Genomic DNA, 25,601 nt, shown 5'->3' on the forward strand with positions numbered 1-25,601 from the left:
TTTAAAACTCTAGCTTTTGCTAGCTTCTGTTATTCTTCTCTACAAGACTACCAGAGCAAGAAATTTAGCTGAGGAAGCTTCTGCGATTAAACGTGAAACGTCCTCGCGTCAAGCAACCCAGTCCAGTCGAAGATTCAAGCTTCTCTATTAGCATATGTGTTTTTAACGGCAAAATTTGAAATGTGTTAAGAAATAAATGGGAAAATGTCATTTAATAAAATGTCCATAATTATTGAACAACAGCAAAATGTTCATATAATGAATTTATAGAAAGACGCAAAGGTTTATGAGTGACTGCAATTGGCATCCTTTGCAGAGTATGGAGTAGGTCATTCTCAGCAACTGAGTGACTGTTAGGAGACTGGTGAGGGAAACCACCAAGACACTCATGACAACTCTGAACAAATTATAGACTTCTGTAACTGTCGTGCAACTGTTTTGTGTTGCGTCACCAGTTACATAATTTTTTTGTTTTGTTTTTTCAGGTGTCAGAAAATGATTTTCTTATAAAAGATATGAAATTTAAGCTACAGTTGATCAGAAGGCACATGAGAGAATTGAGCCTATACAGTATTTCATCAGTTCTTCTTTGAAAATCCTGTGTAGGAAGCTGTACCTGGCGATGCACTTGCAAATGTAGATGCCTGTAATTCCTTAGTTGTTGTGATTGTCTTGGTAGCTTCCCTTGCTATTCTCTCCTACATGGTCACTCAGTGTTTGATAACTGTCACACGCAGTTCAATATCTGGGTATTTTATTTAATATTCTGCTTATACTAGATTTGTTTTTTTCCATTTATTTACAAATATAGAATTTCTCTGCAGAAAATTGAGGGGTGCTTGTAATTTTGACTGGGAATGGATCTGATGCTGATACATATTTATGTGGTTTGTTGTTTTGGAAGAATTTACTGATGAAGTATAATGTGGTCATTTGAACAAGAGGTCATTGAACATGTGTAACTCTTAATATCTGTCTAGCTCTCATTGATATTTAAACTGGTGATTGTAGATTAGGTGGTAGAACATGTTCATTAAATGAAGTGTTGTTGGATCAGTTCCCATCTATCTGGGCAGTTTTGTCCATTCGTCTTTGCAGCACATTCACAGAGTTGTCCTGGTGGACCTAAACCTCTTACATTTATGGATGATGGAGGCCACTGTGCTCATTGGGACTTTCAAAGCAGTGGAAAAGTTTCTGTACCCACTCACTCATTCATCTTCAATCGCTTATCTGCGATCAGGGAAAGCAGACTTCCCTTTTCTGTACCACATTGACCACCGCTGACTGGGGGCTCCCGAGGCGTTCCAAGACCAGTGTGGAGATATAGTCTCTCCACCTAGTCCTGGGTCTTCCCCGGGGTCTCCTCCCAGATGGATGTGCCTGGAACACCTACCTAGGGAGGCATCCAGGGGGCATCCTTATCAGATGCCCGAGCCACCTCAGCTGGCACCTTTCAATGTGAAGCAGCAGCAGCTCTACTCCGAGCTCCCCATGGATGACCAAGCTTCTCACTCCATCTCTAAGGGAGACACCAGCCACCCTCCTGAGGAAGCCCATTTGGGCTGCTTGTACCCGCGATCTAGTTCTTTCCGTCATTTGTGCCTTGAGGCAATTCCTTTGACTTCATGTTTGGTGTGTCCTCTGACATGCACTGTCAAGTGTGTCTGTAGAAACATCTCAAGGATGATCAGTGGAAACAGGATGCATCTGAGCTCAATGTTGAGCTTCTTGGCAAAGACTGAAAATTTATGTACATGTGATATCTTAGTTTTTTATTTGTAATAAATTTGCAGAAATCGAAAAAAAACCCCACCTTTTTCACATTGTCATTATGGGGTATTGTGTGTATAATTTTGAGGAAAAAAAATTTATTTCATCTATTTTGAAATAAGGCTGCAACATTACAAAATGTGGAGAAAGTGTAGTGCTGTGAATACTTTGTGGACGCAATGTAAAGTACATTGAGTCTTCTCAAATGCAAAGGCATTAAATAAATACAGTTCATGTACTGTAAATATTGATAGACTTGTTGATGGTTGGTGTGCATCAAATACACTTGTGTTTCTTACACACGTGGCTGAAATTAGGTTTCTGTGAGTTCACGTTGGATTTTGATTTAGAGAGTAGAATATACGTATTTTTGATTTCCTATTTCATGATAATGGAATAATACACCAATAAGTAAGTCTGGGTTTACACAAAGTAACGGATGTGATGTTTGATGTGTTCTGTGGGTCATTCATGAGGATTTTTACCTCGTTAATACAGCGTAATGTTGAATATGTTGTAGTATTCACATTGTATTGTGAACATGTGATTCTCCCCTTTGTAGGATGAAGCAGGGTACATATTGTCCATTAGTGTGTTCATTTGACCAAAATGCTGCGATATTCTAGTCAAACTGATATTCAGGGTGCCATGTAATGCTTATTGTGAAGACTTTATTTTCGTTTTCTCTATCTTTGTCAATATTTATATATGTGGAAATATTTTACCAATAATGGTCCATCAGTAAATTTAAAGTATTTGTGTAGTTTTCATGCACGTGTTGTAATGTTGAGTCCTCCACCGACAGGAGGCGCTGTTTTTCGGCTTTGTGTGGCTGCGTCCTTTTACTCGGGTCAAAGTTTCGCTCGAAAGTCACCGGTGAGAATAATAACATTAACAAAAAAAAACAAAACATGGACGCTAACTCGAGTTAATGTGAAAACTCTAGCTGTTTATGTTGTAATCGTTAGATGCCGGTCGTTGGTAAGTGGTATTTTTTTTTAATATAAAATGTTTTTATATGAATATGCTTACTAGGCTAACATCGTGCTAACCGCAGTTCTTCCATTATCGGACAGTGTGGGCTACCTGAAGATTTTGTTCAGTTTTACAACGTTCTTTAATTCATGTCACTTTTCATAACAGGCGCGCATTAATGAGTTCATCTGTCGATAAAGGACAAGTTAACTTTAGTTATGTTAACTCGTCTAATTTGCTGTAGCTTCAGGTTAAAATCCAGCAAGTAGACTTCACCATAGTTAGAGGCGGGTCCTAGTGAAGTCACCCCACTTTAGTAACACAATATTTCAATTCTGGTAAATTCATTCAGTAGTGCCTATACACATCACTCGCACCATAAATTCCCATAATCTGGCTTTGAGACATCATGGGTCAGTGTGACTCAAACTAAAAAAAGCTGGTGCAAAGTGAGTGTTCACTATTTAACCCTCTGGGGTCCGAGGGCATTTTTTGGACAGTTCACTCACCTGGCATAAATGTTTTATTATTGCTGTTAACAGGACACATCATTTGCGTAGTTTCTGTACTGTCAGCGTTCCATTTGATTGTTGTCCAACTTCGTCCAACCTTCCAAGTTCGACGTCTTGCACGAACGTTGACGTTATCTGAACAGATCAATAACTAAAGCTCAGACAAGCTGAACGTGACTCGTCCATGTGTAGGACGAAAAGCAAAGTTTTCATACAGAAATAATAGCGGCAAGAATGTTTTATCAACTACTTTAATTATGGCGGTATCTTTGTAACAGTCTATAACTTATAAAGAATGGAGGACATCGCATTTTGGGGAAAATCTGTTTTGCTCAGTCGTAGTTTTGGAAAGAGGTGTCATTTGATCTAAAACAGCAGCTCACTTTGAAGTTATTGAATCTGGAATGATCTATCTTTCCAGCTTTACTCGGCAGAGAGCCGCAGCAATCCCACAACACACACACGGAGCAGAGGATATTATTATTTTCCTTTACATTAGGGACAGTAACTTCAGTTTACGAACTGGTGAAACGGGAAATATCAATAGTCCAGTCCACTCCAGAGAACAGCATCATGCGGTGCCCCACGAAAAAGACATGTTAATGAGGAAAACTGTCCGGTGTGAAACGGTGGATGATTCTCACTTCTGCCCGCAAGAATAGAAAAGAGTCCTGTTTAGCGACTTTAATCAGCAACAAGGTGAGTCACAATTGACATCTTTAATTGGCTTTAACGGAGGTTGAACAATAAGTTGTGGATCCGCTGCTTCTGAAGCAGCAGGTCAACAATCAACATAAAGAAATGATAATTTTCCCACTACACACCCTTGAAAACAACGTAACGGCCCAATTGCAGCATAATTTTTCAGGCAGCTGCATAACGGACCGTTACTCTGTTATAACGCAAGCGAGAACCTTGGGCTTTAATGAAGGTTGATGAATAAATTGTCAAAGCAAAAAAAAAATCACGAGATGACGCCACAGTATAACCGCACTGTGCTGTTATTCCATTGTTTGAGGCACATCTGGGCATTTTATCCGGCCCTTTGGGTGACTCAGACCAGCCCGCAAATACCTGGAAATTAGAGAATAAAATAGTTACTATTCTATCAAGTTAGTGTTGCAGGTAACCTTCGTCCACCTCCCAAGCTGTTTGTGGCTGCGTGTGCGTGTCCTCCGGATTATAGCAGAGCCTGGCGCGGAGCGATCGCTCCACGCCACACAGCCTGGTGCGGCGCCATCGCGTAATAGCAGAGCAAGGCACAGAGCAATCGCCTCATGCCATACAGCCTGGCACGGTGCCATCACATAATAGCAGATCCTGGCACGGAGCAATCACCTCATGCCACACAGCCTGGCACGGCGCCATCGCGTAATAGCAGAGCAAGGCACGGAGCGATCGACTCATGCCACAGTGACACAACACCATCTTGTAATAGAAGATCCTGACAAGGAGCAATCGCCTCATGCCACAGTGACACGGCGCCATCTTGTAATAGAGGATCCTGACAATGAGCGATCACCTCATGCCACAGTGACATGGCGCCATCTTGTAATAGAGGATCCTGACAAGGAGCGATCACCTCATGCCACAGTGACACGGCGCCATCGCGTAATAGAGGATCCTGACGAGCGATCACCTCATGCCACAGTGACACGGCGCCATCGCGTAATAGAGGATCCTGACAAGGAGCGATCACCTCATGCCACAGTGACACGGCGCCATTGCGTAATAGAGGATCCTGACAAGGAGCGATCACCTCATGCCACAGTGACACGGCGCCATTGCGTAATAGAGGATCCTGACAAGGAGCGATCGCCTCATGCCACACTGGCACAGCTCCATCGCGTAATAATAGATCCTGGCATGGAGCGATTGCCTCATGCCACACTGGCACGGTGCCATCGCGTAATAATAGATCCTGGCATGGAGCGATCACCTCATGCCACACAGCCTGGCACAGTGCATTTGCACTATCCGTGGATCCAGTGCAGGAGACGGTTTGGTTTTATTCCCGTTTTTGGTCCCATGGTCGTGAATGTTTTGTTTTCACACTCATACGTTGTTGATGCGCTTGTTTCAGTGATGGGAAATGTGCAGGATCGTTCGTTCACCTTTTCCCGGCGATTTGTCACTTTTTCTCCTTCGTTCTGATGTCATAGTGTGCAGTGTGACCGGGCCTTGATGACTGAACTAAGACCCCATTGCTTTTATTTTGAAGCCTGTTTTATTGTTGTTGTTGTTCTCTGAAATGATAAATCCAATCAGTGTGTACCGCTCATCAAAAATGTCCGCTCACGGCAAAACAAGAAAGGTGGATGCTGAATGCCGAATTTTTAAGAAATTATGGCCGCCTAAGTATTTATTTACTGAAGTTAGAGGTAAAGCTGTTTGTTTAGTTTGTGGAGAGCAGGTCGCCGTGTTCAAAGATTATAATTTGAGTCGGCATTATGACACGAAACGTGGAGAAATATAAAAACTTGACTGAAGCGGAAAGAGCGCAGACATCAAAAGCTTTGCTAGCTAAGCTTGGAAAGCAACAAGGCTTTTTTTTTTTACCATACTTCATGCATTCAGGGAAGCAACAACCAAGAGCAGCTTTATGATATCCCACAAAATTGCTAAAATCAGTAAGTCATTCTCGGAGGGGGAGTTTAGTGGACTCTGCAGAGCTAATATGTCCAGAGAAAAAAGAAGCAAGAAAAAAAGAATCCTACTTTCCAGGCGAACATTGACCAGAAGAGTAGAGGACATTGCAGGGAATCTGGAGCTTCAGCTGCAAAGTAAAGTGACAAGTTATGACTTTTTCTCCTTGGCTTTGGATGAGAGCTGTGACGTTCATGACACAGCCCATTTACTCGTATTTCTCCATGGGATAATGGAGGACTTCAAGATTACAGAGGCGCGAGCAGCTATGCGGCCAATGACTACGACAGGGAGTGACCTGTTCACAGAGGTAAAGGGGTTGCATGGACAAGCTAGGACTGAAATGGGACAGACTGGTAGGTGTCACAGCAGATGGTTGTCCAAATCTAACAGAGGAAATCTCGGGCTTTTGAAACGGATGCAGGATAAAGTGGCTGAAATGAACCCAGAACAGAAATAGATTTTTCTACACTGTATTATTCATCAGCATATGTTGTGCAAGTCAGTGCTAAAAATTAACTATGTTGTTAATATTTTAACCGATATAGTTAACTTCATCAGGGCACGAACGTTGAATCACAGAGAGTTTTACACTTTTAGAGGAGCATGAACATGGTGACATCATTTACCACACAGCTGTCAGATGGCTCAGCCTGGGACAAGTGCTAAAAAGATTTTGGGACTCGAAATTCACGAGTTCTGTGAGAAGAAAGGAAAAGACATCCCAGAGCTTTCAGGTGTGGCCTGGACGACAGATTTTGCATTTGCTGTTGATGTGACTGCACTGATGAATGAACTGAACACCAACCTGCAAGGCAAGGGCCTTTTTGTCCGTGAAATGCACAATCTTGTGAAGGCTTTTATGAGAAATTTGCAGTTTCTTTCCAGCCAACTGGAGAGCAACACTCTCACTCGCATGAAAACTCTGAAAGAACTCACACCATCCGCTGGTCACCTCCACAAGTACTCATCCATGTTAGGAGCACTGCATGCTGAGTTTTCAAGACGATTTGAAGATTTCAAAAAAGTTGAGGATGAAATGTGCATGGTTTCATCTCCTTTTTCCTGCAGTGTGGATAATGCACCCAGTGATGTTCAGCTGGAACTCATTGATCTGCATTCTGATGCAGTATTGGCAGAGCACTTTAAGTCAGAATCACTGCTGGGTTTCTCCTCCTCTCTCTAGGAGGAAAACTTTCCAAACCTGAGAAAACGGCTCAGAAAATGTTGGTTCTCTTTGGATCTAATATGTGAACAAACATTTTCGGTGATGAAGTTTAACAAATCCAGGTAGAGGTCCTCTCTCACTGATGATCATCTGTCAAACCTGAAAAACACTCAAATGTGGAAAGTGGTGGAAAATTGCAAAGACATAAGAACTTGTGTACTGGGACACTTTTCTCTTTTTCTGCACAGTTGAGTGATGATATTTTGACTTGTTTTTAACATCTAGTTTAATTGACCACTGATGTGATGTCTTTAGAAAGTTAAGAATCTCTTTGTTCCAACAGTAAATTTCAGTTTCAACATGTTTTGAGGTCAGTGTGACTGAAATGATTACAGATGTAATGATTTAGAAATGTTTCACATTTTATTCACTATTGTTTTGGAAAATTTGTTTGAATAAATAACATTTTGTAAAATAGCCTTTTTTCATTGCCTAAACAGAACATCTAGCAGTTTGTCAAAACAATGCTATTTACTGCTTTTTATATCGGAATAAAATTATTATTGTGCAGACTTGCGTTTAGCCTTTTGGCCCGACCCTCCACAATATTTTCTGTTTCTCATTTGGCCCTTTGCAAAAAATAATTGCCCACCCCTGGTCTGAGGGAACCCTGGGTTGAATGTAGAACATTGGTGCACAGACATTTTCAGATCTCTCCAGAGATGAGATTCAGGTCTGGGCTCAGGCTGAGACACTCAAGGACATTAACAGAGTTGTCCTGAAGCCACTCCTTTCATATCTTGGCTGTGTGCTTAGGGTCGTTGTACTGCTGAAAGATGAAAGTCACCCCAGTCTGAGGTCAAGAGCGCTCTGGAGCAATTTTTCGGTATCTGTGTACATTGCTGCATTCATCTTTCCCTCAATCCTGACTAGTCTCCCAGTTCCTGCCACTGGAAAAAAAAATGCCCACAGCATGATGCTGCCACGACCATGCTTCATTGTAGGGATGGTGCCTGGTTTCCTCCAAACATGACACCTAATATTGACACCAGTGAGTTTAGACTGTCTCATCAGACCAGTGAATTTTGTTTTTGTCATAGTCTGAGAGTTTTGGCAAACTCCAGGTGGGCTGTCATGTGCCTTTTACGAAGGAGTGGCTTCTAGGCCTGATTGGTGGCTTGCTGCAGAGATGGCTGTCCTTCTGGAAGGTTCTCTCCATTCTGGAGCATTGACAGAGTGACCATCAGGTTCTTGGTCACCTCCATGACTAAGGCCCTTCTCCCCCGATTGCTCAGTTTACAGACTGCCAGCTCTAGGAAGAGTCCTGGTGGATCCAAGCTTCTTCCATTTATGGATAATGGAGGCCACTGTGCTCATTGGCACCTTCAAAGCAGCAGAAATGTTTCCGTACCCTTCTCCAAGATTTGTGCCTAGAGGCAATCCTGTCTCAGAGGTCCACAGGTCTTTCTTCCATAATACCTCCCACCCCCGCCATAGATGGCTTTTTAATTTTTGGCACATTATATCCTTTAAATACAAATATTGGTTGGTTTGTTTTTTAATTGGTAAACCAATAACTTTTCATAATACTTTTACAACAATTTTGAATATGACCTTGAAACTTATTGGTAGAATTACTGATTTACTGGTGAGTTAACCAAAGGATTAATCAGTTGACCATAAAATAATCAATAGATTAATTAAAAAAAACAAATTCATTGACAAATTATCTTTATTATACATATTTAATTTAATTAGATTATAATGCACCAAATCACAGCAAAAGTCATCTCAAGGCGCCTTACATAAAACAAGTCAACATAAAATTTAATAAATAATTAAAAATGAATAAAAAATTCAAATACATAAATAAAAACAGAAGTAAAAGAATAAAACTAATAAAAATAAAAACTATCCATAAGAAAGAGAATAAAAATAGGTTTTGAGTCTTGACCTAAAAATGTCCACAGACTCAGACTGCCTCATGGTCGCAGGAAGACTGTTCCACAGGGTGGGTGCACGATACGAAAAGGCTCTTTGACCTGCTGACTTCTTCTTCACCCTGGGAACACAGAGAAGTCCTGCATCCTGCGACCGCAAAGCCCGGGCCGTCACGTAGAGTTCCACCAGATCAGCCAGATAAGATGGCGCCAGTCCATGAACAACCTTATAAGTCAATAACAAAACATTAAAATCTGCTCTCACAGAGACAGGGAGCCAGTGCAAAGATGCCAAAATGGGTGTGATATGTTCAGACCTTCTGCTACATGTCAGAAGTCTGCCGGCAGCGTTCTGAACCATATCTTATTGTTGTCTGCTTGGATGGTTGCCATCCAGGACCCAAAGTGGTTTCTTTGGTGGTGTGGATGCGACAAAGTGCAAATTCCCAGACTTGACAAAAACAATGGTGAGTTGAGATGAAAACCTCTGAACTGCGATGTGTGTGGTTCAGACCTGGTGGACGACCATCATCTTTTCACTTTACTTTTTTCCTCCCATTTGTCACCATAAAGGCATAAAACGCACCCCCAAAACACATAAAAAAAAAAATATATATATATATATATATATATATAAAATCAGTAAATCGAATAATTGAAATCTTGAAGTTCTGTGTTGCTTTGAGTGTGTAACTGAAAATGAGATGTTCCAGAGTGGTACAAAGAGGAAAGTTCATGGCTTCAACAACTAGAAAATCCAGAGCAAACACTCTGTGCATGAGTGCAATAAATAAATTGAGGTGCTGATGAAGACAGAGGATTGAAGGAAGAACAGAAAATGCTCAAAATCTTCATTTGATAGGAAGTGTGTTCTAAAGAGGGTCAGCTTTGAACTCAGACTCTGGGTTAACTGGGATGCTGTGTCCAGTAGTGCAGTGATGCTCAACAGTGCTGACTTAAAAAAAAGAAAAGAAAAACTCTTTACCACAGATTTGTTTGTTTTGACACCGTTTAACAGCTGCCGAGTTTGACAGCTTGTGCAGTCCTGTCAGGATTTCATTTGCCTTCAGGCTGTTTGTTTTGAGGATGGAATTAAAGATGAGGCGGTGCGTGCGACATGCCAACCCACACCGTGTGTTTCTGCCTCTCTGCTGCAGCCTAGCGCCAGCTGAAGCATGATGCATCCCGAGCGTTCCTCAACGAGCTACTCCCTGCGGAGACGGCAGGCAGATTCGGCCCCCCAGGGCATTCTGAGCACCGGTCTACTGCGGGGCTTCATCCAGACGGCCGGGCCTCTTCCTTCTACTTGCTGCTCCCCAGGGGTCCATTGCAGCTAACGTTGATGCTGCCCAGCCTGCACAGATGTCATCTCCTTCCCCTTCCTCCTGCACCAGTTCCTGCTCACACAAGTCTCTCAGCACCTTGCCAAGCAACATGGGCAAGCCAGAATTCACAGACACAGGATGGGGCCGCATCAAGAGCTTTTTAAGAAGGAGTTAGTGTTTATTTCCTATTCTAATTTTGTTTAAAGTTGTACGGCCTTTGGGTTTTTTTTAAGATTTAAGTTAACTATAACTATAATTTTATTCCTGAGCATTTAAATAAGGGATTGACAATATGATGTTGACCACATATAATGAAAATTCGTGCTGTCTGGAAACAATAGAATTTTGACCCCTGAAGGGGCAAATTTGAAGCAGTCAGATGCCATAACCTGCATTTAGTAGTGACGCCCCAGATCTGTGCAAGAATGCTAAATTTAAAATTGCATAGTGGAGTTTATGCATCTTTTCATTTTATGATTACATCTTCTAACATGTTCTTCTGTTGATATTTCTAGGTTGTGGAAAAGTCTAGGCATGTACCCTGTAAAATCCAGCAATTCCACCCTCTCCAGCATAACATGACAGTGCTGTTGTCTGGTGAATATCCAAATTAAATGGGATAGAATGAGGATGAACTGATTTAAAAATTTTTCCTTTGATGCACCAACGCCATTTTTAAGAAGTAGCTTCTCAGCATTATTTTATTGCTGTTTGAGGACACTGTTGATTTTTCATTCCCAGACCGCTGCCCATTGACTCATGGATTATTTTCCTTGACTTTTTTCTTTTCCCTTTTTTTAAGTAATGCTCGCAAATGAGAATTGATTGGAAACTGGTTTAATGTGGGTGGTGCTGTTTCAAATCTGTGCTTTGTCACCACATTGGAACGTGCCTGCATTTGTCACATTCAGTTTTAACTTTTCATATTTTAGTGTCATTTTGTTACCAAACATAAATTTTTATATACTACATTAACAACAGCCAGCAGCTTCAAAATTTATAGCGGTTGATCTGTTCCTTCATTCATTTTAACATTTAAAGGAAAATGATAATGCCCCGAATTCTGTGTAAAAGCCCGACTAAGTTGGCACGGCCCAATCTCAACACCCTTTGTTTCTTAAAGCTACAGTATGTAGAATTGAGCGGCGTTTATTAGCAGAAATGGAATATCGCATTCATAACCATCTGTTCATTAATGTAATTAATTGCCTGCAGCGTAAACTGATGTTTTTTCAAAAGCTTAGAATGAGTTCTTCACGTCAACATGGGAGTGGAGCCCCTCACAGAGGGGCCACCGTGTTGATACAGCAGCCAGAAGATGGAAGGAAAAATAAGAGGAATCAGTGCCTCCCCCGATACACTGTGTGCTTGTTATTCGTGCTGGTTAACCAGTTTAAGAACCCTCATTTTTGTTGAATGGAGGATCATACTTGTTTATCACAAGAGAAGGCAAGGGAATGTGAATCCTCATCACCAAAGACAGAATAACGTGAAAGAAAATGAAATTGTGAGCATGACAGCAAAATGAAATCTGCAGCCTCCCCACTAGGTGGCACTAAATCCCACATGCTGTAACTTTTGTTTTATCAGTTGGAATTTGTCTCTGCCGTTAATCTTTCTTTGTCCTGCGCCTCTTTGCTTGTTAGCAAACAGGACCGTTATTAATTTCCTTCCTGGTCCAACTCCGGGTGTACCAGCTGATTGGGTGTAGCTGGACTTGAACCCAAGACCTGTACCATTAGTCATCTATAAAGGTCAGGGGGTAACATGCTTCTCTTTGACCAAACGATGTCTGTGTTGTGTCTTTGTGCAGCATGACTCACAAGTACCCGGAGGAGTTGATAGGCGTGATCAATAGTGGTTTTGTGGCCGCAATAGCAGGTTGGGTGTACGGAGGTGTACCAGCAGCCCGTGATGCCCGCCAGAGATACATCGAAGTGAGCCGGGCGGAGATCTACAGGAGTCGTATGGAGGCCGTGGTGAGTTAAGGAGGGAGGATGAACTGTGCACATGGCAGTAAGTGATTACTGTGAAAGTTTGATGGGTCTGTAGATCCTCACGAAACATTTGCCCTTTAAAATGTTATTCTCAGCCTCTTTTTCTCACATTCCCCAATTCCAAGAGCACACTCAGGTCCTATAGAATCCATGCAACGTGGTCCGTGCTTGGCACGGTGATTTTCCATTGTGATCAGTTTCCAAGATGCACTCCAGTCAGTGCCATCTTATAAAGAATTATCCCAGATTATAAATAACTTATTCTAAGTCTCACTGATAAACTTAGCCAGAGTGCATCAGAAAAATGCACCACGGAGTAATCGCTTTTTTTTCTCCATAATCATTACATAACCTTGGGGAAAGAGTTTTAGCTAGCCGAAGTTCACTCCGCTGCATTTCATGCTCGGACGTACGACTGCACATTTATCCAGGTTGCTTTTTGTAAAAAAACAAAAAAAAAAAACAAACCCACGTCAAATATGTCTAAATAAGACTGAAAAGCACACGGTATTAATAGATACATGCGTTGAGAGATGCATCCAGTGGAGTTGTGTGTTCGCACACAGCACCCATGTAGAATCACACCTGCTCCGGTTCCAAATTCGTTATCTCCTTCCAAAAAATCCCAATTATAGGAACACATGACTGTCAGTAAAGATCGAGTAGGTTGAGAATACATCTTGCAGATGCACTAGGACACATCATCAGTGATGTAACCTGGGGTCACTGGGTGTTTCGGTCTTACAACATCAGGCAACCCGACTGGGGTTGATCAGACTCCAGCCTGTGTCCCAGCAGCGTTTGCCCACAGATCTGCCCTCTTGATCCATAGCCACCTTGTGGCTTTCTCTGCGGCATCAGTAGCAGACCTAATGGCCTTCCTCTTTGCCTCACCAGAGAGGCCCATCAACGTGAGAACTTTGCTCCAGAATGATCAGCTGTTTGGTGGAATCTGACACAATGATCATATCTGGTCAGAGCCATGTGGTTATCCTGGCTGGGAACATCAGCTGTTTGCCCAAATCCACGTCAAGTTGCCAGTGAGTGGCAGAGTTGAGGAGGCCAGACTTCGTCTATGGTTGAGTGCTGGGCTTCTCTCCGGCTCTGTGGAACCTGATGGTCTTTGGCTTGTGGTGGCCCTTCATGGTATTGATGGCCGTAGCATTGCTGTTGGCAACTGCCCTAAGCACCTGGTCGTGGCGCCAATGATAGCGCCCGTCTCCAAGGGCTTTTGGGCAGCTGCTGAGGAGGTGTTCCAGGGTTCCCCGTCCCGGACACTGGTGATTCTGACTTGCCCCAGACATGGAGGTTAGCAGGGCTTGGTAGGACATCATAAACAGGCTGGACTAAAAACCTGATGCACCGGAAGTCTGCTTTCCAGATGTTGGACCAGGTGAGCTTTCATTGCAGGACATTCTCCCATTTAGTCCAAGCTCCTTGTTGCCCCATTCCCACCATCCTACTAGCTTGTTCTTCCTCCATGCCTGCCCCCACTTCCTCCTGAACAAGACGCTGTTGGTCTTTATACGTGGCCTTGTCCACCCTGGTTACTGGGAAGTAGCCAATCTCTGCATGCCCCATGGCTATGGACCCCACCAGTGCCTTCTGCCTCAGCCGTCGCTCTGCCTCCTCCAAAGCGTTGTCTGCCCTCCATTTCCTACCTATATGCACCTGGATGCCATCCGCTGCCACCTTTGAATCCCTGGATTCCCTATACTGCAGGACTTCCCATGTTCTGGAAGCCATGACCTCTTCGGTGAGCCCGCTGAATGAAAGGTGCAGGATGTTACTTGTACCATACAGGGTGGATCTGCTCAAACTGCGCGGTAGACCAAGCCATCTGCGTAGGTAGCTACTGATCTTTCTCTCTATGGCCTTGACTGTTGTTATGAGTACTGTGTGTACACCAGCAAAGGCCATTACCGTTACAATCATAGCATTTGTGTTGCTTCCATTTGTCTGTTCAGTCATTGATCCAGTAAGCAGGTAACGCTGTTAAACGCTGGTGGGCGGGTCCAGCGTCTCATGTTAAAATTCCAGCAGCAGTCACTTTCTCTCAAAGTCTTCATGTTCCCACCTTTAAACACACATAAAATTATTCTTTCTCTGCGACTTCGAGTAGTTTATGAAGCACATTTCTCTGATCTTTACTGGAGGCGTGTACAAAACATTTCCAGTTCTCCATCAAAAATCTTATCCATTTAAAAACTGCACAACTAATAAACACCATGAATGGTTTGTGATGGACCCTCCCAAAACTCACCAATTCACTATTTCAAAGTCCACAAAAAAACCCAGAGATTTCGAGCTGCAAAAAAATTCCGGTTTTCTCATTCGTGTCAATGAATGTCTCTGAGGGGGCGGTCCCTAACATGATGCAACTGAAGGCAACTTTTCCTGCAGGTTAAAGTTCCTCAGCGTTTATCAGCAGCAAATGAAATCAGTCTATTTTCTCCATGTTTATGACTTAAATTTTCAGGGCATGTCACAGTTCTTTATTTATTTAGGATAATCAGCTCATTTGACTTTTCATTTTCCAGAGATATGCACTTTAAGGAAGTAATTATTGTTAAATGCTGTGATGATGGTGATTTTGAAGACAGGTTAGACCAGTAGGAACTGTAATGTTGCAGTTTGTTCATAATCAGCAGTGTCCTAATGGTCGTGTCATTTCTGTGTGAACCAGCGCTCGTCCCATAACGCTGCTATCAGAAGTTTTATCAGATACGGATGGAGGTGGAGCTGGAGGGTGGCTGCTTTTGTCATCTTGTTCAAGTAAGCAAAGAAATAAGCTGACAACACAGAAAAAGGTGCAACTCACTGTGTACTCCAGAAAATGCACTAGTTGTCTGAAGTTTTTTTTGGGGGGGTGGGAGGGGTCTCGTCTTCATCATAGTACAGAAACAGCATTAGTGAAGGTTACAAATGATCTTCTTATGGCCTCAGACAGTGGACTCATCTCTGTGCTTGTTCTGTTAGACCTCAGTGCTGCTTTTGATACTGTTGACCATAAAATTTTATTACAGAGATTAGAGCATGCCATAGGTATTAAAGGCACTGCGCTGCGGTGGTTTGAATCATATTTATCTAATAGATTACAATTTGTTCATGTAAATGGGGAATCTTCTTCTAATTATGGAGTTCCACAAGGTTCTGTGCTAGGACCAATTTTATTCACTTTATACATGCTTCCCTTAGGCAGTATTATTAGACAGCATTGCTTAAATTTTCATTGTTACGCAGATGATACCCAGCTTCATCTATCCATGAAGCCAGAGGACACACACCAATTAGCTAAACTGCAGGATTGTCTTACAGACATAAAGACATGGATGACCTCTAATTTCCTGCTTTTAAACTCAGATGAAACTGAAGTTATTGTACTTGGCCCCACAAATCTTAGAAACATGGTGTCTAACCAGATTCTTATTCTGGAAGGCATTACCCTGACCTCTAGTAATACTGTGAGAAATCTTGGAGTCATTTTTGATCAGGATATGTCATTCAATGTGCATATTAGGGTGATTCTTAGACTACGGGCACTTTATGTCCCTTGATCATATTTTATGAAAAAAAGAAAAAAGGGGAAATTTCACACTTTTATAGTTATCTTTACAATGAAAGTGTTTTAAGAAATTTGTCCTAGTAGTCTGTGATGACTTTTTCACCTTTTTTCAGCATCATTATATGCAAATATTGCCGTTTTGTGCTTGTCCTACACCCAGACTTATGATCTTCAATGATAAAAATGAATAGTAAACAAACGTTTTTTCTAATGTTTTCAAATATCTCTGAATAAAATATCAGTAAAATAATCAAAACATAATTGGGGTATTGTGTCATACAACTGTTGTGATTTTTTTAAACGAAATGTAGTTGTCCCACACTATTGCCATAATTTCCACCACAACACTGTAATGCCCCTTTAAACAGTTTGTATGAAAGATTGTTTGGGTAGTTTCTATGGAGATAAACAGTGACATCAGAGCACATGTACATAGCGCCAAATCACAACAGTTGCCCCAAGGCACTTTATATTGTAAGGCAATGGTGTGGTGGAAATTACATTTACAAGGCCAATAGTGCCCGTAGTCAAAGAATCACCCATTAAACAAATATGTAGGACTGCTTTTTTGCATTTGCGCAATATCTCTAAAATTAGAAAGGTCTTGTCTCAGAGTGATGCTGAAAAACTAATTCATGCATTTATTTCCTCTAGGCTGGACTATTGTAATTCATTATTATCAGGTTGTCCTAAAAGTTCCCTGAAAAGCCTTCAGTTAATTCAAAATGCTGTAGCTAGAGTACTGACAGGGACTAGAAGGAGAGAGTATATTTCACCCATATTGGCCTCTCTTCATTGGCTTCCTGTTAATTCTAGAATAGAATTTAAAATTCTTCTTCTTATAAGGTTTTGAATAATCAGGTCCCATCTTATGTTAGGGACCTCATAGTACCATATCACCCCAATAGAGTTCTTTGCTGTCAGACTGCAGGCTTACTTGTAGTTCCTAGGGTTTGTAAGAGTAGAATGGGAGGCAGAGCCTTCAGCTTTCAGGCTCCTCTCCTCTGGAACCAGCTCCCAATTCGGATCAGGGAGACAGAGACCCTCTCTACTTTAAGATTAGGCTTTAAAACTTTCCTTTTTGCTAAAGCTTATAGTTAGGGCTGGATCAGGTGACCCTGAACCATCCCTTAGTTATGCTGCTATAGACTTAGACTGCTGGGGAGTTCCCATAATGCACTGAGTGTTTCTTTCTCTTTTTGCTCTGTATGCACCACTCTACATTTAATCATTAGTGATTGATCTCTGCTCCCCTCCACAGCATGTCTTTTTCCTGGTTCTCTCCCCTCAGCCCCAACCAGTCCCAGCAGAAGACTGCCCCTCCCTGAGCCTGGTTCTGCTGGAGGTTTCTTCCCTGTTAAAGGGAGTTTTTCCTTCCCACTGTCGACAAGTGCTTGCTCACAGGGGGTCGTTTTGACCGTTGGGGTTTCTCCATAATTATTGTATGGCTTTGCCTTACAATATAAAGCGCCTTGGGGCAACTGTTTGTTGTGATTTGGCGCTATATAAATAAAATTGATTTGATTTGATTCTTTTCTTAAATGTCCAAATTCTCTCATTTCAGCTTGGGCTGGATGGTATGGCCTATATCATGATATAACTTAAAGCATGAACAGTAAAGGTGTATATATATCACAGTATATTAAGTTTTCTTAAAATTTCAATTTGAATGCTTCTGAAGTAGTGATATTGGAACTGCATGGCAGCTGTGACTGGTCACTTTACTGTGTTACTACAACAGCGTACACAGCACAGATGTATTTTAAGAAGATTTATTGTGTGAAACTGCAGCAAATACATAGAAAAAAAAATACAAAGCCATAGCACATTGCATTTTGCCATATACATACACATAATTAATTAAAAGGTTTGTTGTAAAACAAAGCAGTGTGAACTTTCATGTTGTCCAGATGACCTGCTGCCACAGGCTGATGAGGTCAGAGCCCCTTCTACTGGTCACAGTTTATACTATTCAGCCCTAGTTTCAGCTTCATGTGACTATTTTCTGGTTTCTTTGGGTTTTGTTAACATTTTCCACCTTTTTGCTGACCGTTTGTGGACCAAATAACTTATCAATTTGTGGTTTTTATTATGTTTGTGCCCTAATGACTACACTTCATTTGATCTTCGCAGACTAATGTTAACATTCTCCAGTCTACTGTAACCAGAGGTGGGAAACCCCAACTTCAGTGAGTCAAAGTCTGGCCAGATGTTACAGGTGCACAGGTGCTCACTGAAACTGGGATTACCCACCTCTGAATATAACTTTAAATCTGTTATGTTGAATCAAACCTTTTTTCCTGCATTGCTGTTGTCTAACATTCATTGTGTGTTCTCCCGTCTGTAGTTCTTTGAGCACCGGGCTGTATGTTTTCCGAGACAAATACACTGTGAGTAACTACATTGCTGCTGGAGGTGAGTCCCCCAAACCTGGACTCCTGTATTTTAAATCTTTATTTATGCAGAGAAATGTGGGAATTAATTGTAATTTGTGTGTATACACTAAGTATCACTACGTCGAATAATTTTTGGTGAACAGTGTTTGTGTGTATTCATCCATTCCTGGCTAAAAATGGGTGTGGACAGCAGCCCCATGTGAAAGCACACAATTTCACAATGACTGAGATGTATAAAGGAGAACCATATATAGTGTTCAGAATAATAGTAGTGCTATGTAACTAAAAAGATTAATCCAGGTTTTGTGTATATTTCTTATTGTTACATGGGAAACAAGGTACCAGTAGATTCTCACAAATTCAACAAGACCAAGCATTCATGATATGCATACTCTTAAGGCTATGAAATTGGGCTATTAGTAAAAAAAAGTAGAAAAGGGGGTGTTCACAATAATAGTAGTGTGGCATTCAGTCAGTGAGTTCATCAATTTTGTGGAACAAACAGGTGTGAATCAGGTGTCCCCTATTTAAGGATGAAGCCAGCACCTATTGAACATGCTTTTTTTATTGAACCAACAAAATTAATGTCTCACAGAAAAACTGTGTATATAACTACATACTAGTTTAGTTATTCACAGGATTGCTAAAAAGGCAGTTTGAACATAATAGTTTGAGTGTGTAGCGTCAACAGCAGATGCTACTATTATTGTGAACACCCCCTTTTCTACTATTTTTTTTTTTTTTTACTAATAGCCCAATTTCATAGCCTTAAGAGTGTGCATATCATGAATGCTTGGTCTTGTTGGATTTGTGAGAATCTACTGAATCTACTGGTACCTTGTTTCCCATGTAACAACAAGAAATATACTCAAAACCTGGATTAATCTTTTTAGTCACACAGAACTACTATTATTCTGAACACTACTGTATGTATGGTTTTATAATTCTGTCAAAAACAATGTGCACATATGCCACTTTAAAGTGGATATGACACTTAAAGACAACAGTCTTATTACATATAACAAAGGTTATATACTTCGGTCAACTTAAGCGTTGGGAAAATTGACGCAGTTCTCCCGTTATATATACGTTATATAGCCGAGTGTTCCTTTAACTTTAACTAGCTTAGCTTAACTTCATGACTTTCTTTGCTAATAAAATTTTAACTATTAGAGAAAAAATTACTCATAACCATCCCAAAGACATATCGTTCTCTTTGGCTGCTTTCAGTGATGCCGGTATTTAGTTAGACTCTTTCTCTCCGATTGTTCTGAGTTATTTTCATTAGTTACTTCCTCCAAACCATCAACATGTCTATTAGACCACATTCCTACCAGGCTGCTCAAGGAAGCCCTACCATTAATTAATGCTTCGATCTTAAATATGATCAATCTATCTTTATTAGTTGGCTATGTACCACAGGCTTTTAAGGTGGCAGTAATTAAACCATTACTTGAAAAGCCATCACTTGACCCAGCGATCTTAGCTAATTATAGGCCAATCTCCAACCTTCCTTTTCTCTCAAAAATTCTTGAAAGGGTAGTTGTAAAACAGCTAACTGATCATCTGCAGAGGAATGGTCTATTTGAAGAGTTTCAGTTAGGGTTTAGAATTCATCATAGTACAGATACAGCATTAGTGAAGGTTACAAATGATCTTCTTATGGCCTCAGACAGTGGACTCATCTCTGTGCTTGTTCTGTTAGACCTCAGTGCTGCTTTTGATACTGTTGACCATAAAATTTTATTACAGAGATTAGAGCATGCCATAGGTATTAAAGGCACTGCGCTGCGGTGGTTTGAATCATATTTATCTAATAGATTACAATTTGTTCATGTAAATGGGGAATCTTCTTCACAGACTAAGGTTAATTATGGAGTTCCACAAGGTTCTGTGCTAGGACCAATTTTATTCACTTTATACATGCTTCCCTTAGGCAGTATTATTAGACAGCATTGCTTAAATTTTCATTGTTACGCAGATGATACCCAGCTTTATCTAGCCATGAGATTTGATATTGTAAATTGTGCTGGTAGCATGGCCCAAGCAGAGGGTCACCCTCTTTAGTCTGGTCTGCTTGAGGTTTCTTCCTCAAATCATCAGAGGGAGTTTTCCTCAACAGTGTCACCTCTGTGCTTGCTCCGGGTGTTGGTAATGTTAGACCTTACTTGCGTGAAGCGCCTTGAGGCAACTTTGTTGTGATTTGGTGCTATATAAATGAAATTAATTAAATATACAACATTTGAACGTCCCGCCACTGAAAAATGTGCACGCCCCGTGACCAGCTTCCCGCTGAGCAACAAACATGAAATACGTCACTGCGTGTAGACCGTATCGGCTTGCGCGCCTGGTGGCCGTTGTTTACACTTTTTTTTTAGCGGCAGAAACTTTGATTAAATACAGCTCTCAGGGACTTGTTTGTTGATATGCCTGACCGGTCTGTCGCAGCATATTGCACAAACACAAGGGCGAAACTTTTAGCCTTTTCAAGTCCAGGCAGATTGATCGAAAGCCGCGGTGTTGTTTGATGCACTTTCCTCTACCGTCTCCATGTTCTCGCACCGCTCACAGGAGCACCTAAAATGTCAACCCCAAATAACATGTTCACAATAATCTTGAAATGGTCAAGGAACTTGTAAAAATATCAGTGCATTACGTAGTAAACACGGTGGCAGCATATTCACTGTTATGTTTTCTGCGATCTTTTTTCGAAACCTTCACTGTTTATTTCCTATTCTTTCATGAAAATAACGTAACTAAACACAGAGGAATGCAGTGCCAGGCACTCAAACGGCAAAATCCCGAAGGTAATGACGGTGGTCTGCAAGTAGTAGCTACACTATCGCGGCTCCGGAAAAATAACAATGGCAGTAAACAGATGCTAGAATCAAAAATGCTATAATTATAGTGTTATAAACAGCAGCAGAAAAAATCAAAGCCTCCCTTACCATTCCGTATTCTGCAGCCTTTCAAAATACATCGGAATTGGCACGTCTCTTGCCTCTGCTTCGGCTCCGCCATAAACACCGTTGGCATTATTTTCGCTGCAAGAATGCTCCTGGTTTGAATGTTCGTCCGAAAGATACGGCTCCAATCTGTAGGGTCTAATCACTGCTGCGACATCCTCAGGATCTGAGTCAGTCTCGATTTCCTTACAGAAATATTCCACACTTGAAGAGGAGTCAGAAAAGTTCTTGATCTCGTCACTGTCCATGCTGAGGTCTATCTGTTCCTGTTGTCAATCTAACAGACAAAGACGGAACTCTACACGCTGTGACGTCACGGCATCACGCGACCGCTGATGGAACACTGTCAGCACGCTTTCCAAGAAACACACTTTTGAGAAGCTGTACATACTTTATTTCTCAGTGATAATGATTAAAACCACTTTTTCAACTTACTATACTGTATGTATATTTTGATATTTATATCAGTTTTGCCTAATTTTTTTAGGTGTCATATCCACTTTAAGTTATGATTCTACAGTTTTATATGTGAGGCCTCTGGAATTTAAGTCTTCTGGGTTTCCTTTGTGACTATAGAATCATGGTGAAAACGGTTTGTATGCATGGCTCCTCTTGATACATCTCAGTCATTGTCAAACTGTGTGCACGTGCCTGCTGTCCACTCTCATCTTATTCATACATGGATGAAGTCATTATTTCTTATCTGGCGCTGTAAAACTAGACGGTCTACTTAGAGAACACATAAATATTTTAAAAAGTGCCAAAGAAACAATAACACCAAATGTGAAATTGGAACCTATCAGAAAGGTGAAGAAAATGAAATATTTAATTTGGTAGTTGTGATTATGAAATCGCAAACAAAATAAATCCACTGATGGAGCACATGGCTGCAACGACTGCACCTATAATCAACAATACAAATAAGTAAGACCAGTAAAGATTGGTACACAGAATTATTTACGACGCAGTTTATGAACAGGAGTGATATTTTAATAAGAAACAGAAGCTCTGTGAGACGGGCTCCTTTTGGTTACAGTAACCTCTGTTTCATCATGTGGGAAAGTCTAAATCTGAATACACAATACTCTGTTTTTGGCTACAGTAGTTTTGCATTACTGTATGTGTAATAATTAGTGTATCAGACCTGTAGATAGTGCAGTTCCTGTTGTTGGAGGCCGTGGCTGGTGACCGCTCCAGTTGAAATTATGCAGGATGGGTTTTTTTTTTTATGACATATGACAGTTACTGAGTGACAAATTGTGTGAATATGTTCACATGATCCATAGTTCCTGCACCTGCTGGTATGAACAGGTACGTTATGATGTTCCACCTAAGCAGCGGCTCTTCCTGCCGTCATTATTATTGTGCAGGAAATGATTCCTATTGAACACTGTGCAGAAAAACATCCTAATTTTGTGTGTGAGCAGCTGTGACTGGAGGACTTTTCAGACTGAACCTGGGCCTCAGAGGGCTGCTGGCAGGAACCATCATCGGAGCAGTTCTGGGGTAAGATGAACATGAATCAGTGCTGTTTTGGGAGAGAAATGTTCACGTCGGGAGCTGCAGTTTTGTTTCTTTCCCCTCCCCTTGCTTGTGTGCGTGTTGATGTGTTAAGTCGGTCTGCACTCTGGCAGCCAGCTGCGGTCCTCCCAGCATCCCTCTGTGGCCCAGCTGATCCCCTGCACGCACCCCCCCCTGCCCGCATGCCAGAGGGACTCGTGCGCCACAGAGGGTCAGTCAGGACAGCAGCTGCTTCTCCCTTTATAGCATTGGTGTTGTTCCAGTCTCTCGTCTCCATCAACCATGATCTGATCTGGAGTCGGCGTCACGCTCCGTGTCACGCTGTCTCTGTCCCACTTTCTTCTGGATGCTTTCAGTTCGTACACGTAGCCAAGTGCAGACGTGAATAACATTTTTCAGTGCAGATTAAATGTGAGGAGTTTGTAGAAACGACTGAAGGGACTCGTTTGGATCGTCTCTGAGCTCCTCTTGGCGCTATAGCAGCAGCACCTCCTCTTGTTATTGTGTGCCAGGGAGCAGCCACACGGAGCGCTGGACGTGTGCACACAGCCCTGTCACTGTTTGTGCCAAGTGCATTGTGGGGAGAACTGGAAGCATACAGCAAATCAAAGAGTTCATCACGCTCTTGATCTGCGTCCGAAGCACGACCATGAGGCGACTGAGGGTTTGTCACAGTGGTGGAAATGGTGGCGTGTTTCCCCCCCCCATCTGCATCAGACGCTCAGAGCTTTACAATAATGCCTCACATTCACCCCAATGTGAGGCATTTGTGGTTGCTGCCATTAAAGATACTGACTAGGGGATTAAGGACCCTTAGTGATTTTCCGGTCAGGCTGGATTTGAACCGAGGATCCTCTGGTCTCAAGTCCAACACTTTAACCACTAGACCATCGCCTCACCTCAGGGAACTTTGGCGGCTGCCGCTTGTTCGTGCACACAGTGCGCACAGACTCGTCAACTCGCAAAAAAACCATGCATACTTTGGTGGTTGTGAACCAGGTTCCAGTGAAACACTGTGCACTTTGATTCCACACCCTGTAAGTCACACACAACCCAAAATGCACTTGCGTTATTGCCGTGTTGTAAACTCAGAAAGCTTAAAGCTTTTGCCTTCTACATCCTAAATGTCTTTGACATGTTGTAGATGTGTGCTGTTATGTCCAGGTGTCCCACTGGTGCCTTGATCGTGGGAATACAGTCCTTGGCGGGAGAAAGTGTCTGTGAGAGGAGGAGGAGGGAGCGCCGAGAGCTATATGAACTCAAACTCCAGGAATGGTATGAAAGCGTCAACACGGCATAAAAACACACAATTGTAATTTGGACTTTGTGATGTTACACCCAACGTTGTTGTTGTCTGTCAGGATGGCCCGCCTGCAGCTGACAGACCATGTCATCAGTGATCTCAACACCTGCTCTCAGGAGGATGAACCCAGTAAAAACCTGCAGAGGATTCAAGAGCTGCTCAGTTTGCCGCGGAACGAGGGTTCACCTCAGGACACAAGCAACCAATGATGCTAACTTCCTGTTTTGCTGTGAAGGTGGGACTCTGGATTTAAAGAGACACCTTCTGTTCCATTGAGTGGGAGCTGATTTACGGCTGCATGACAGGCCCATGAGCAAGGCAGCCAGGTGGCTTGGATTTCACTGTAAATCCTTAATATTACACAGTCGAACAATTTTTGGGATGATGATGTTTCCCACATGACTTGTCCATCCGCTCACAAAGTTTTGATCAGATGAATGTTTGAAATGTGACGCCGTCTGTCATCCAGCACAGCGTTTGAGAAAATAGATTTTCTTTTCTTTGTCTTTGTGTCTCTGCAGTCTGCCTTTGTTTTCGCCTCACAGGCTTTTCGGCAAATAGGTCAAACACAGGCTCAGCCCCCTGCTGTCAACATGCTGTGACGCAGCAATAGATGGCATCCAGGCCACTGCTGTGACAGCCAGTAGGAGCAGATCGACCAATAATTTAGAGTTAAGAACCACGATTAGTGATGGTCGTATGAAGGTAAACTTTTTGTAAGAAATTACGTCAGGAAAAACAACTGCCACAATAAATGTCTGTACAGCGGTTCCCTGAGAGTTTTTTTTGTCTTTCAGCTCAGTGTACTCGACGAAAACTCAGACCATTTTGAACCTTTTTTGAAGCCTGCACTGCTTTTTGTGTGTGTGTATGTGTGTGTGTGTCTTGCTTCAGAATGTCCAAAAATCACATTTTGCAAAGCATTTTACAACTGTCTCTGTTGTCACAGAATCCCAGGAGTTAGTAAAGCCCCTTTCACACAGGGATTGCTCCCAGTTGCGCCGTGCATCATTATGACGCCGCCGCGTGGAAGCAACTCAGTGCCGAGACGATGCAGCTCGGCACCACAACAGCGCGAGGGGCGCAAAGGAGGAAGCAAGTCGGGCACCGAAAAATTAAACCTGTTTAATTATTTGGCATCCTGTGCTTGATGCAGAAAGGAAGTGGTTCGGGGGCAAAGAGGCATTACTTGGCGTGACTCAGAAGCCACACCCTCAAAAGACCATGCTACCTGATGCCAGTTTATGATTTCTGCTGTGTTCCATTGTTCCCGAAGTATAAATCACGCAGGATTATTTTTATACCGTGTACTTAACGCAGTAAAAACTTTAAAAAAAAAAAAAAAAACAGGGAAAAAAAATGCTGGTTGCAGCTGCTGCTCCTCTGTGTGGAGCTGTCTGGTGAAGAGAGGCACTGTGAAACAGCTGCAGCTTCTTCTCTCACAAATGTGTTTAAATAAAATCCATAAAAGTCCAGCTCACAGACTGATTGCCAGAGACATCCAGTAAAAAGTC

The 25,601-nt window shown here is 42.0% G+C and overlaps 1 protein-coding gene across 1 annotated transcript; it reads left to right on the forward strand.

Moving 5' to 3' along the window:
- Window positions 1-2,611: 2,611 nt before the first annotated feature.
- On the forward strand, window positions 2,612-24,860 carry timmdc1 (translocase of inner mitochondrial membrane domain containing 1). The gene is given in 10 exon segments (XM_034176358.1): window positions 2,612-2,754; window positions 10,172-10,342; window positions 10,344-10,491; window positions 10,494-10,509; window positions 12,153-12,318; window positions 15,023-15,111; window positions 18,249-18,316; window positions 22,691-22,769; window positions 23,949-24,059; window positions 24,146-24,860. Coding segments are annotated over 9 exon segments (981 nt in total). The 5' UTR covers window positions 2,612-2,754; window positions 10,172-10,189; the 3' UTR covers window positions 24,297-24,860.
- The last annotated feature ends 741 nt before the right edge of the window (window positions 24,861-25,601 follow it).

Source organism: Thalassophryne amazonica, chromosome 1 (genome assembly GCF_902500255.1).
Source record: "Thalassophryne amazonica chromosome 1, fThaAma1.1, whole genome shotgun sequence".
In the NCBI taxonomy this organism is placed as follows: Eukaryota; Metazoa; Chordata; class Actinopteri; order Batrachoidiformes; family Batrachoididae; genus Thalassophryne; species Thalassophryne amazonica.